Genomic DNA, 14,224 nt, shown 5'->3' with positions numbered 1-14,224 from the left:
GATGGTCATAAGCAACCTTTAAGAACCCAGTTCAGTAGCATGGCTTCAATAGACACAGGTTTAAAAGGAATGAAAGATAAAGAGTTAGTGGTAAAGAAATTAGAGCATGGGATTTATGTAATTTTACCTCTATCCAAGTCTAAAGTGTGACTGATAGGAATGAATTGGTCATTATTGAATGTTTATGTGTCCTATGTATATTATTATATTCCTAAATAACGTTCTCTTTTTACTTAATAATTTTCATATATTAGTGAGGAACTTTAACAGTCATCTAGAACAATACCTCTGAGAACCATTAGTTTCCTTTTTATAGGGCAAAGTCATACACTAAAATTCTCTTATTTTTTAGCCATGGCATCAAGCATTAAACCATTTCCTTATGTTTTCTTAAAAGTATGGGGAAAGATGCACCTTTTTAAATTCTGTGTTTTTACAGTGTCCATCTTATGTGAATTTTATTCTAATAAATATTAAAAACCATCTCTGGGTATATTCTGCTCTTTCATGCAACAGTGATACAAATATTTAATTCATAGTTATGCTATAAAAGGGGGAGTCATTTTTACATTCCCTAACAATAAGTAGATTATTTTAATTACAGTTATTTTAACATTTTTAAAGGTAGCAATGCTATGTCATAGGACTTCTGGCTGACTTTCCATTACAAGTAAAATTTTGTTTCTACATCAATATATTATGCCCAACAAATTTGAAAATCAGCAAATAAACTTGAATTTCAGTGACCTGTTTGTGTTAGCCCCATTGCCTGCTGAGGTGGCTGAATGCCTTATAGCAAACCCAAAGTACTGTGGAGCTAGCAACTGTGTTTGATCATCTCTGTATTTTCTAGTACATCTAGCCTAGTGCCTTTTTAACACACATTTGTGTGTTCAGTCTTTTGAAGAATCAGCTAAAAGTAGAACAATCTTGAACACACTAATAATACAGGTATAGCTCTCCTCCCTCTTAGAGATTTTGGCATATGAAAGATTCTGAATTTTGCAGTGAAGAAACTTACTTGAATTGAAATTTTCTTTTATATTTTTAAATTGTGATAAAATACATATAACATAAAGTGTACCATCTTAACCATTTTAAAATGTGCAGTTCAGTGGTATTGCACATTTGTGATGTTTTGCTACCATCACCGCAGTCCGTCTCCAGAACTCTTTTCATCTTGCAAAACTGAAACTCTATGCCCATTAAACAATAATTCCCGCTGGGTGTGGCGGCTCACACCTGTAATCCCAGCACTTTGGGAGGCCGAGGTGGGTGGATCACCTGAGGTCAAAAGTTTGAAACTAGCCTGACTAACATGGTGAAATCCCATCTCTACTAAAAATACAAAATTAGCTGGGTGTGGTGGTGCACGCCTGTAATCCCAGCCACTTTAGAGGCTGAAGCAGGAGAATCTCTTGAACCCGGGAGGTGGAGGTTGCAGTGAGCTGACGTCGTGCCGTTACACTCCAGCCTGGGCAACAAGAGTAAAACTCCGTCTCAAACACACACACACACAAACACACACACACACACTATTCCCCCATTAAGCCCCACCTCCATTCCGAGGCAACTAACTGCATTTTTTGAATTTTTTAACCCATTTCCAAACTTATTTCACAGTAATTAAGAATTCTTTTTATCTTAGCATCTATTTATATTCCCTACAAGTTCCATGGGTCAGAGAAATGCAGGATTCGTTTTCAGTTAGTATATAGCAGATTAATTAAGGAATATTTTGTCTCAAAAGTTGTGTAAATCGTAAGAGAAAACAAGCTTTTCTGGAGAGGCTATTTGAATAAGATAGAAATCAAATATTTAAAAAGAAATAGGAGGAGTCTTGAGCGGCTGTTTTTGGGGTGGCATCGAAGTGTGCTGGAACAAGCCCTGACCTAGGAGGGAGAAAACCCAGGTTCTAGCCAGCCTCTCAGGGCCTCTCTGTCCTGGTTTTTTCCTTATCTATGAACTGGATGAATTCTGAGACTCTTGGTTTTAAAAATTATTCTGTGTTGAATGATTGAGGAATATTGTGAAAGGCATAGAATTTAAAGTAGTACTGAGAATTTGATAATGGCATAGAATAAGTAGGAGAGAGGGAATCTGGGAATTGACACAACAAAGGAGCAGACAGCTCAAAGGGGATATTGTGGAAGGCTCAAATAATGGCAAAGCTAGGCAAATAAGTGTAGACATAAAAGATTTATCCTGTATCATACCTGGATTTATTGGAATATGTAGATGGTTAGAGAGAAGAGAAAGTACTATATAGTAGGTGCTGGAAATGTGCCTTGTACTAGAACTATTCAAAAGAAAACTGGTGCCTAGTTGATCTTCAAAAAATACTGGTTAATTTCAGGCTATCTTATCCAAAAAAACTTCCACCATCATGCCCCCACTAATGGGAGGTGGACAGAGGAAATAGAATTGTCATCTTCCTGAAATATATGAAACTGTATCATGAATATATACTACTCTTCCCCTCCCTGCTGTCCTCTCTAGTGCTTTGCCTTTACTATTTCCCTTTTTCCTTTCTTAGTTTAATATCTTCAGCTTTTGGGTGACAGAAACAATTGTCCTGAACAGTTGTTCTTAATTTACTGAGCCTTGTGACCTCAAGATACTCCCCAAAACAAAGATTTCTCTAGAAATCAATCCAGTGCCCTAGAGAAAGTACTTTTGAATTCATTCAAATTTGTTATTTAGTTAATAGTATGTATAGAAAACTAGAGGGCTACCATTGCCCATTGAAATCAGGTTAAAGCTGTTATCTTGTATCCTAGATGCAAGGGATATCCTACAGTCAGGTTTTAAAGTGATACAGATTATAATTTAATTCAGAATCAATATGCTCTGTAAGCTTACAGGATTTTGAACTTGCGAAAAAAGTAATTTTAAGAATAAGTTGCAGGAATTCTCAATAATATATACTGTCAGTCTTCTCATGGAATTTTAATTTTATCAAAGTTTCCCAAACTGAAAGTAAATGTACATTTTAAAGTACTAAAGGAAAGAGCATTATATAGTTAGCGTTACGTTATTTACTAAACTGATGATGGATATAATAGTGATGATAATTTGTGATAATATCTAACTATAAGGGACTTATGTGCTGGGCACTAAATGCTATATGAATTGTGGGTTTTATACTTTGATTCTGAAATGTATTTATAAGAACCCAGAGTTTTCTTTGTTTCTTCACTGATGAAGGAAAAAAAAAACAGTGTACATAGAAAGCAAGGAGGCTAATTAACTATTACTATTCATTCATCTCCATAGCCCAACAGCTTTTCGTTCATGTTCATGAGTCTTCTCCCGAAAATATTTTAGCTAATAAGTAGTTGAATGGTTTCTGTAATTCAAAAATTATTAAATGTTGCTTTGGAATGTAGTTTTCCGCCTACATTTTAAAATGAGTTAAAATGTTCTGGAAGTTCACATTCCAAGTAAATGAGATGTCGTAAAAATTTTATTTGGGAACTTAAGCTAGAGGACTCTCTGACCTCTCTTATCTACCTCATAGGGTAGGTAAATGTTTCCACAAGTAAAAGCAGGAATCTCACTGAGTGTTCTACCTGTAATGATTTAATATTAACATTTAATAAATATTAGAATCTACATCATACTAAATGGTAAACAGGATATAGAAAAAGACCCCATAGCTTCTTCCATTCATTTAGCAAATCTAAATGTACCCTAGTTTACAACTTCCTGCCTTAGTCTACTGAATACAAGTAAATTCATAGTTAGGAATTCAGATGTATTATAGGTTAAAATCTCTTTTCACAGATGGCTTAAATTACTTCTTCACAAATATGATTGCTGCCCCATTTCAGTGGGGGAGAGAAATCCTTTCTTGACTTCTCCAGTTCTATTTTGACATTCTTTTTCTACTCTTTTTTTCAAAACATGGGTCAGTATTTCATCCAGGATGATTAGATGCCGAAGGATTTATTAATGCCATTCCCTCTCAAACATCTAGAAGCTAGAATGTGTGAATTGGGGTAGAGGGTGAGGAGTGCAAAGCATTCTAGGCGGAAGGAAAAACCTGTGTAAAGGCCTTGGGGCAAGTAAGAAATCAGCAGTTTTGACTGAAAGACCCCTGTGGTTGGAGCCTAGTGAGGGGAAGAGTGGTGGAGATGATGTTGGAGAATAAGCAGGCCCATGTAGGGACCATGGTAAGGAGTTGCTGGGTCAGCTGGTCTTTAGCAGAGTGATATGGCAGCTAAGTGCGGTGGGCTCAGATGCACCTGGGCTCAAATCTCAGCTTATCTGCTTACTAAACTCTGTCCCACAACTCTAGAATGTGAGAGTAATACCTTTTTCAGAGATGGGCTGGGTAGAATAACCAAGTGCAGCACCTGAAATATACTGCACCACTCAGTAAATGACAAGCTATTATTTTTACTTTTTATAACTCACTGTTCCATACCCTACTCAGGAATCTCAGACCCACAGCTGCTTCCTTTTTATTGTTTTTAAAATTCATCCAGCAAATATTTATCAAGTACTTACAATTAACATATCCTAACTACCCCTCCCTCCCATAGTTATCTGTTTGTCTCTCATAGCTTCAAGGTTATGAGATCCTCAAGGAATTTCATATTAACCTTTTGCAATCCAGGTACCAAGCAGTGTCTGTTTTAGAAGATGTTTGAATAAGTGAATAAAAGAAAGTTTATGAAATATGTAATTACTGTATTTTAGCACTGCAATTGTTTGAATAATTTTTATTTTAAATTAGCCTTACATAGGAAAATGAATATATCACTTCCTCATTCTTTGTTTCTTTTACAGTACAGTTAACAAAAATTCAAAGTATGCCCTTTATAAATTCCTAACTCTAGAAAATGTTTATTTTAAAATTTATATATTAAAATAAGTCACTGATAGGTTTATATATATTTTTTGTAGATCAAGTAGCTGTTTTAATATGATATTATTTTTTAAAAACTATTCATTTTCAAATGCAAATAAGAAAAATAACCAGAGACTGACATAAACAACAAATTATCAGAAAGTTGAGCACTTAAAAAAAATCTTTTTGTTTTGAGACAATTACAGATTAACCATGCAGTTTTCAGAAACAATACAGAGAAATCCCAAACACTATTCACCCAGTTTTCCCTAATGGTAACATTTTACATAATCACAGTGTATATCACAACAAGAAATTGATAATGATAGGCCGGGCATGGAGGCTCACGCCTGTAATCGCAGCACTTTGGGAGGCTGAGGCAGGTGGATCACCTGAGGTCAGGAATTCGAGACTAGCCTGGTCAATATGGTGAAACCCTGTCTCTACTAAAAATACAAAAATTAGCCAGGCGTGGTGGCGTGCACTTATAGTCTCAGCTACTTGGGAGGCTAAGGCAGAAGAATTGCCTGAACCCGGGAGCCGGAGGTTGTGGTGAGCCGAGATCCCGCCACTGCACTCCAGCCTGGGCGACAGAGTGAGACTCCATCTCAAAAAAGAAAAAAAGAAAGAAATTGGTAATGATAAAATTCACAGACTTTATATTTGTCCAGTTTTATGTGCATTTGTGTGTGTGTGTGTGTGTGTTTGTGTGTATGTATTTAGTTCTATGCAGTTTTATCACAGATAGATTCCTGTACCAACTACCACAGCCAAGATACAGGACAGACAGTTCCATCACAAGGATTCTTTGTGCTACCCTTTTATAGGCAAAGTAACCCTTCCTGTCTCTTCCCTTCCAACCTGGCCATTCTCCATCTCTATAATTTTGTCATTTCAAGAATATTGTATAAGTGGAATCATATAGTATGTTACATTTTGCAATTGGCTTTCTTCACTAAGCATAATTCCCTTGATATAAGTTGGGAGTTTGGTTTTTTTTTAAGATTTGCAAAAAGGTTCTAATACCTTTCCCACTGGCTACCTGCTTCTTGTTGCCATTTAGCAAAGAAGGCAGGAATGAGCAGTAGAAAGGCAAAGCGTGCTTCTGTTGATGGTTTTCTCTAAGGAAGACTGGCATGTGAAGTAGAGTATCCCAATACTCATTTTAGTCTTAAGAGATTCTCAGACGAGAAGTGGGAATTCCTTTTTGGATCAACGTATTTGTCTTTCAGCAGAAAACAGTCTTTTTAAAGGGCATGGTCCATCTCCATAATTATATTTTATACCCGAAGACCATTCTAGTCAGTTCCATCTTCCATCCTTCCTCTTTCTTTCCCCTCATTTTTTTTCATCCTGACTGATTAAAAACATATTATTTTATAAACTAAGTTCTATATGAAATTTCCCCAAATTGATACTGTGTAACAAATAGAAATGGCAGTTTGAGTAAAAATGGTTCTAACTTGAAATTACATGCGTTGAAGAGTTCTTGTTGTATCCATTGGCCTTACAGGAAATCATCATGGTAGTTCTGCCTCACTAATAGTCTTGTTTGATTTGTTTTGCCTCAAAAGTAAATATAAAAAAATATATAATTCATTTGAGTGATCTAAATGCCATCTCTTAGGAACTTTACTACATATTAGCTCTCATACCAAGTCAGAGTCCTTATTATCAGTTTTCTTTTAGACAGGTATGTACACAAAGTATATTACATTTTAAGCTATAAATAAGTCTTATTTTTAACCCATTGTTGCTGTGTCAGGGATCCTACAAGCAGAGGTTTTAAATGTATTTTATACTTAGGCTTAGCTTGGCTTCAAAGATGTAAAAAGGTCTTTCATTAATAAATATTTAAATAATAAATACTTAATATTTTAAAGGAAACTAGCTCACATTTATAGAAATTGTCATATATTTACTGAGAGGAGCTACAATTAACATTATTTATCTGAATAAGCTCTGGAAGATTCTTACTGTAGCATAGGAGCAATTAACTAATAACCAGCCTGGGTATCCAGTTGTTTATCTGCATGATTGCTTTCAGGATTTCTTCTAAAGGAAATTATGGGAATCCAGTGTTTTTCTCCATCTTTCTTACAGTCCTAAGGTACACTTGACAAGCATACTGAGGCAGATTCACGGCTGTAGTCTAGTAGCAAGCTTGTCTCATAGATATGAGCATAGGCCCAAGTTAAGACCAATCTGTTAATTGTATATATCTGTTAACCTAGTCCATTCGAAAAGTAGGCCCAAACATATATGTTAATATGGTGACTTAGAAATAATTTTACTTTTCAAAATACCTTACTAAATGATAGCATTTATGTTAACTGGGGCATGTTGCTGACAGTAAAGATCCAGAGCCCAAATCAAAGATTGAGGTGTTTACACATTTGAACTATCTGCATGACCATAGCACTACCAAGAAACAGTTATCCATTCCTGTTCTACCTACTGTGCCACCCCTTCAATACAATGCCAGAATGCTGCAGCTCAGGTTTGAATCAGCTCTGACCTTTCTAGTCTGCACTTTCACTTGCATCTTGAAACTGAAAAAACTGAAATATTAGTTCACAGTTACTGACTACCTACTATGCGCCAAACACTGATACAGGCACTGGATGTTTCAGGCAAGAGTTACTTTACTCAGCAATGCAGTGTTGTGGTTTGTTGCTGCTCTTTTCAGTTGTAGACATAAGCTTCTTTCCTGAAGCAGTTTTACTGTAAGACTTGATAAATTTTTAGACTTAAGTATTTACACAGTTACTGTTGGCAGTTGTCATTTTCTCCCCCTTCCCCACCCAGAAGGGTGATTATGTTTCCTCCGAGTAGAAGATTTTAAAATCTTACCCTGCTTTTTGTTCTCATTTTATACTTCGAAACCACTTTCAGACTCTACTGTGAGTTACCAAACTCAAATGTTTTCTGGAACTAGGCAGTTTCCTGAGTGTTTGAAGGAGGCCAGGGGGAGTAAGGAGGGAGTAGTAGGGTCTCTGTCAAACCGAAGATGCATAACCACCTATAAACATTAAAATAATATTTTTTAAACTTGGTTCAAACGTATTTAGAGGCTATGAGTTTCCAGCGTTCTGAACATCTAGATAAATATGAACTCTTTAGACCATTGATTTTTGAAATATGAAAGTATAATATCAGTTTATTGGCAACTGTGATGTGTGTTAGTTTTAAAATAGGAAATGCTGAGAATTTTGTGGCACGAACCCAGACAGTTAAATTTATGGAGTGCGGTATGTGTGTCTTGTCTTGTTTTGTTTTGGTTTGGTTTTCCTCTCACAAGCTTAAAAGCTTAAAAGCTTGTGAGAGGAAAAAAAGAAATTGGGAATGTTCAAAGATAATTTCTTCAGCCGGACATCTAGAACAGAAGGTCTTAGGTGCAATGAATAGCCTTCAAAGGATCCATGAATATCTTCTAACTTCATTTTTAAATGTTGTATTTCTATATTTCTGTGCTTAGTGTTTTCTATAAAAAGTAGACTTTGTTGATTTATTTTTATTTTATCTTTTTTTAGGGATGGGGTCTCATTCTGTCACCCAGGCTGGAGTGCAATGGCATGATCATTGCACTGTATCCCCACAGCCTCAAACTCTGGGTGCAAGCAATCCTCTTGCCTCAGCCTCCGGAGTAGCTAGTACTATAGGCACATGCCGCCGCACCTGGCATTTTTTTTCTAAAATTTTTGTAGAGTCAGGGTCTCACTTTGTTGATCAGGCTGGTCTCAAACTCCTGGCCTCAAGCTGTTCTCCTGTTTCAGTCTCCCAAAGTGCTGGGATTACAGCCATGAGCCACTGTACCTGGCCAACTTTATTTTTTACAGCGGTTCTAGGTTCACAGTAAAATTGAGAAGGTGGCAGAGATTTCCCATTTACATTTTTCCCCCATGCATACATAGCCTTCCCCTACCAGAGTGGTATATTTATTACAATTGATATGCTTATTTGTCTACTTAAGAAAATCATTTGTATTTCTTTGAAAGCCCATACTGATATAGTACTTGATAGTTTTAAGTTTTTTTAATATTAATAGTTTATTATGAATATCCTGAAATGATTGAGTACTCTTTGAATTAAATGTTACTCTATTTTAAAAGTAATACAGACTTACTGTAAAAATTAGAAAATGCAGGAATACACAAAGAAGAAACTAAAGATGAAATAAGTACTGTTATATTTGGTACATACCTTTCAAGACTTTAGTTTGTACATATATATGTGTGAGATATACACACCCATACTATTGAAATATAAACAGAGTTCTGCTTTGTATTTTAGGTTTTTAAACTGTCAGAAGCACTATTTATTTATTTATTTTGAGGTGGAGTTTTGCTCTTGTTGCCCAGGCTGGAGTGCAATGGTGCAATCTCGGCTCACTGCAACCTCCGCCTCTGGGGTTCAAGTAATTCTCCTGCCTCAGCCTCCCAGATAGCTGGGATTACAAGCACGCACCACCATGCTCGGCTAATATTTTGTATTTTTATTAGAGACAGGGTTTCACTAGGTTGGCCAGTCTGGTCTCAAACTCATGTCCTCAGGTGATCCACCTGCCTTGGCCTCGCGAAGTGCTGGGATTACAGGCGTGAGCCATCGCGCCTGGCTAGCACTTTCATTCAATTCAAAGTTATAAACTTATAAACTGCTGTACCAGAGAGACAAGAAACCAAGTTGCTGTAATAAAACATTTTGGCAACAAGAGAGTCCTGATCTCTTTATATGGAATAACGGGAAAACAAAGTAGAAAAATTTGTCATTGAAGATAGAAAATATAGGATAGTTAAATGTAGTCTTAGTTACACCTTTTCTCAACCTTGTTAGTAAACAGGTTACTTGTTCAGCAACCCATGAATAGTCTATATTTTCTAGCCTCTTATAGGACAGCAAAGGAATTTATAACACAAAAGTTGAATAAACAAGATGTTTTTAGATCCAAGTAATTTAGTTTTTAGTTTTTGTTGATTTTTTTTGTCAACCTTCTCACCAATCATAGTTTCTATGAAAAGCTGCTTCCCTTTTTAAAGGGAGCCTTACATTTCTTATTTTATATTTTTCTTTGTGTGTATTATTCAACTTAGGCTGCCACAGCAAAATACAGTAGACGGCAAAATACCATTGCCTTCTTGTTGTCCCCACCTGGAGGGCAGGAAGAGAGAGGGAGAGAGCAGAGGAGCCGAGCTCTTTCTCTTCTTGTAAGGCTGCTGTTGGACAGACGAGGACCTCACCCTTATGGTCTCCCTTTAACCTTAATTACCCTATCCTCCAGACACAGTCACTTTGGGAGTTAAGGCTTCAATACAGAGATTTTGGGGAGACGTGAGTCAGTACATAGCAAACAGGCATGTGTTCTTTTGTTCCCACAGTACTGTTTTATACCTGGCTGCTTTCTCTCACTTAATGTGTTGTGGCTGTCTTTTCATGTCAGATCATACAGGTCTTTATCTCATGTCGTTTAACGCTGCATGGAATTCCATGGTAAGGATATACTATCATTTGTTTTCCCATTTCCATATTGATAGACATCAGGGAAAATCAAAAGTAGGCTTTGGTGTCACCTTTACAGATCCTAAAGACTAAATCTATTTCCTTTCATCATTTTTAAATATTATAATTTGAGTAAAAACCCAATGGAAATTAATTTTAAGCGTAAAACAATTTAAGAAGTAGTAAGTTCACATAATTTGCATTACTCTTAATTAGGAAGCTTGAATTTAATTATATTTTTTCTAGTTAAATACAAGTGGCTGAACTATTGGGGCAGAATTTCTTGGACATTAATGACTGAAGAACCTTAAATATTCCATATAAGTTCATAGGATAATATGTATTTGTTATTCATACATTAAGAGAAAGCCATGAGTAGTAATGTATCTGTGATGACTAAAATTCACATTGTGTTGCGTAGATGTTAGGTTCCTTGCTTGAAGAATTGCTCATTACCGATTTGCTATAGGAAATAAATAAGGTGTTACTTTCGTAGAGCGTAATCATTCTTGCAGACTACTACTTGAACTCGTTCAAGTGGAACTCAAAGTTTTTGGATCACTTCTTTACGGCAACATGTTTTTATCAGGTCTCTTCCTGTATTCAGCTATTTGGTATAACTTCATTCTAATTAGAAAAAGCAGCAAGAAATTCTTATTGGGCATATTGAAAGGGCTTTTCACCTGGAACGTAGATTATTTTCTTTTATCTTTTAAAAAACTTTTAATTGAAATATGTAGATAGAATATGAAATCTACTTCCACTCCATCTAATATGAAATTCATTTGCATTACATTGAATCCAAAATTGTGTATATGCATTTTTATAGGGGAGATATTTTGTAACTTTCAACAAAATTTTCAAATAATTTTCAAATTGGTGAGGTGCTGGAAGTGACACTGGCCATGCTGGTAAGTGAATATAGTAAATCAGTGACTGCTATAATAGGCACCAATTTATTCATTGTAGACTCTGACATCTTAAAGATTTTCTGGTATTTTTAATAAGAAAAAAAATCAGTAACTAAAAAGGAGAGCTTGGGTAACCTGGGACCTGGCACAGTTCAGACTGGTACAATGAGATTGTCTGTTCTTTACATATAAAGAAACTAGGCTAAATTGCCTTATCCCAGGGCACAGCTCTGGACTGGACCCAACTTTTAGTAAGATCTTACTTACTTTTTTAACAAAGGCCAGGAGTAATAGAAACAACACTTGTATTTCTGTGACTTACAGGGGAATACATAGATATGGTGTTTTTAAAAAAATAACATTAAATTAATTACAACAGATAAAAATTAAACATTTGTGAAATATATTAACAATGGTATAAGCAAATATATATTGACTTGGAAATGTGAACCCAGTAGATCTCAAACACTTTAATTCTCTTATCCCCCTTAGAGTTATCACTGAAGGTGAATTTATATCCTTTGTCCCATGTGTCCTGCCTTACTCCGCCTAAAAAATATGTGGTCATGCAGTTGGGAGTAAAAGAGCTACTATTATTGATTCCTTCTTTAACCATGATAAAGTTCTTTAAAATTAAAGTTTCTTGGCCAGGCACGATGGCTCACACCTGTAATCCCAGCACTTTGAGAGGCTAAAGCGGGCAGATCACTTGAGGTCAGGAGTTCAAGACCAGCCTGGCCAACATGGTGAAACCTCATCTCTACTAAAAACACAAAAATTAGCTGGGCGTGGTGGTGGGCATCTGTAATCTCAGCTATTTGGGAGGCTGAGGCAGGAGAATTGATTGAGCTCAGGAGGCAGAGGTTGCAGTGAGCCAAGATTGTGCCACTACACTCCAGCCTGGGCGACAGAGCGGAGACTCTGCCTCAAAAAATATATATATAGTTTCTTGTTAATTTGTCTAGGTTTTAATAATTTTCATAGGATAAAAACTTGTATATAGGTTTTCTTTTAATTATATTTTTTAAGAAGTAGAGTATCAACTAATTTTTTTTCTGTTTAGTGATGAGATCTTCAGTGCCAACATTTTTATTAATTTTTGGGTAAAAATGCATATTCTGTAATAATAGTGATAACTTGCAAAAGTTCAATTCTGCACATTGTTGGAGTAATTAAATTTAAACGCATAATGAATTTTTTTTTCCTGCGTTCATTTATTATGGCAAATATGTCTGACACACACACACACACACACACACACACACACACACACACACCCCTTAAATAATAGGCAATAAAATCAAATATCAAATTCCCATTCTTTTTAAAAAAGTTTTATAGAATTTAAATAAAAACCACAATATGGCATTGGTAATAATTTAGGATGTGATTGAAATGAAAAGCCTTTGAGTCTTCTTTTTTACTTAAAAGATTTTTAGATTTATGTTAAAAGAATCATTGTCTTCTTACAGATAAATTTGCGCCTCATTTTGGTAAGCGGAAAAACAAAAGAATTCCTGTTTTCTCCTAATGATTCTGCTTCTGACATTGCAAAGCATGTATATGACAATTGGCCAATGGGTAAGTGATGTTTTTTTCTTGAGTATGAATAATGTTGATTCTTTATGCCCTACCTTGTCTCACAAACATTTTGAAACTGTTATAAACATATAACATTTAAAAGAACAACCAAAAATTGGGAGTGTAAGTCTCAGATTTAGAAGATCATTGTATCCTTCCTTATCTTGCTCTTCAGCAGTCTCATTCCCAGATGGTAAAGGAGCCCAGGATGCAATGGCGGCTTTTGCCTTAGAACTGTTTTAATGTAAGTGGAAAAAAAAAAATTTTTTTTTTTTGAGATGGAGTCTCACTCTGTCGCCAGGCTGGAGTGCAGTGGCGCGATCTCAGCTCACTGCAACCTCTGCCTCCCGGACTCAAGTGATTCCCCTACCTCAGCCTCCTGAGTAGCGGGGACTACAGGTGTGTGCCACCACACCCAGCTAATTTTTGTATTTTTCGTAGAAACGGGGTTTCACCATGTTCGTCAGGATGGTCTCGATATCTTGACCTTGTGATCTGCCCACCTCGGCCTCCCAACATGCTGGGATTACAGACGGGAGCCACCGTGCCTGGGCAAAAAATATTTTTAATAAAGAAAAATGCAGCCAGGGATTGGGGTTTTTACCTGTAATCCCAGCACTTTTGGAAGCCAAGGCAGGAGGATTGCTTGAAGCTAGGAGTTTGAGACTGACCAGCCTGTGTAACATAGCAAGATGTCATCACTACTAAAAATTTAAAAATTAGCCAGGCATGGTGGCACATGCCTGTAGTCCCAGCTACTTGGGAGGCTGAGGCAGGAGAATCACTTGTGGCCAGGAGTTTGAGGATGCAATGAGCAGTTATCACACCACTACATTCCTGCCTGAGCGACAGAGCAAGACCTTGTCTCAAAAAAAAAAAAAAAAAAAAAGGAAAGAAAAAAAAACACACACAAAATAGTGAATATACACACACCTTCATATGAGTAAACCTATTTTTACCAAAACACAAAGTAAGAGGAAAGAGCAACATTTTAAACAGATAATACATTCTCTATGGTCTTCTCTAGATAGCCTATTTAAAATTAAGTTTGAAACAAAATTAACTTCTAATTCATGTCAGTTCTTATGTTCTCTGAACTACTATAAGGTCAAGATGATTAATATCTGTCTATGCTTTCCATTTTCAAGCCAGTAACCGTAACAATCTTGGAAAATGTGTTTGATATTTCTTCCTTTCTCTGATTTTTTTTTTTTTTTTTAATATAATAAGACTGTCTGTTGGGTGTGGTGGCTCAGGTCTATAATCCCAGCACTTTGGGAGGCTGAGGCAGGCAGATCACTTGAGGTCAGGGAGTTCAAGACCAGCCTGGCCAACATGGTGAAACCCAGTCTCTACTAAAATTACAAAATTTAGCTGGGCG

The 14,224-nt window shown here is 36.2% G+C and overlaps 1 protein-coding gene across 1 annotated transcript in view; it reads left to right on the top strand.

The window, feature by feature from the left end:
- UBL3 (ubiquitin like 3) overlaps positions 1–14,224 on the top strand; it is a 72,915-nt gene that overhangs the window by 46,818 nt on the left and 11,873 nt on the right. The window contains exon 2 of the mRNA XM_007960048.3: positions 12,735–12,843. Within this exon, the coding sequence (XP_007958239.1) occupies positions 12,735–12,843 (109 nt within the window). The remainder of the gene's footprint in view (positions 1–12,734; positions 12,844–14,224) is intronic.

This window comes from Chlorocebus sabaeus, chromosome 3 (assembly GCF_047675955.1).
Source record: "Chlorocebus sabaeus isolate Y175 chromosome 3, mChlSab1.0.hap1, whole genome shotgun sequence".
Lineage (NCBI taxonomy): Eukaryota > Metazoa > Chordata > Mammalia > Primates > Cercopithecidae > Chlorocebus > Chlorocebus sabaeus.
This window is presented reverse-complemented; position numbering and strand designations above follow the sequence as displayed.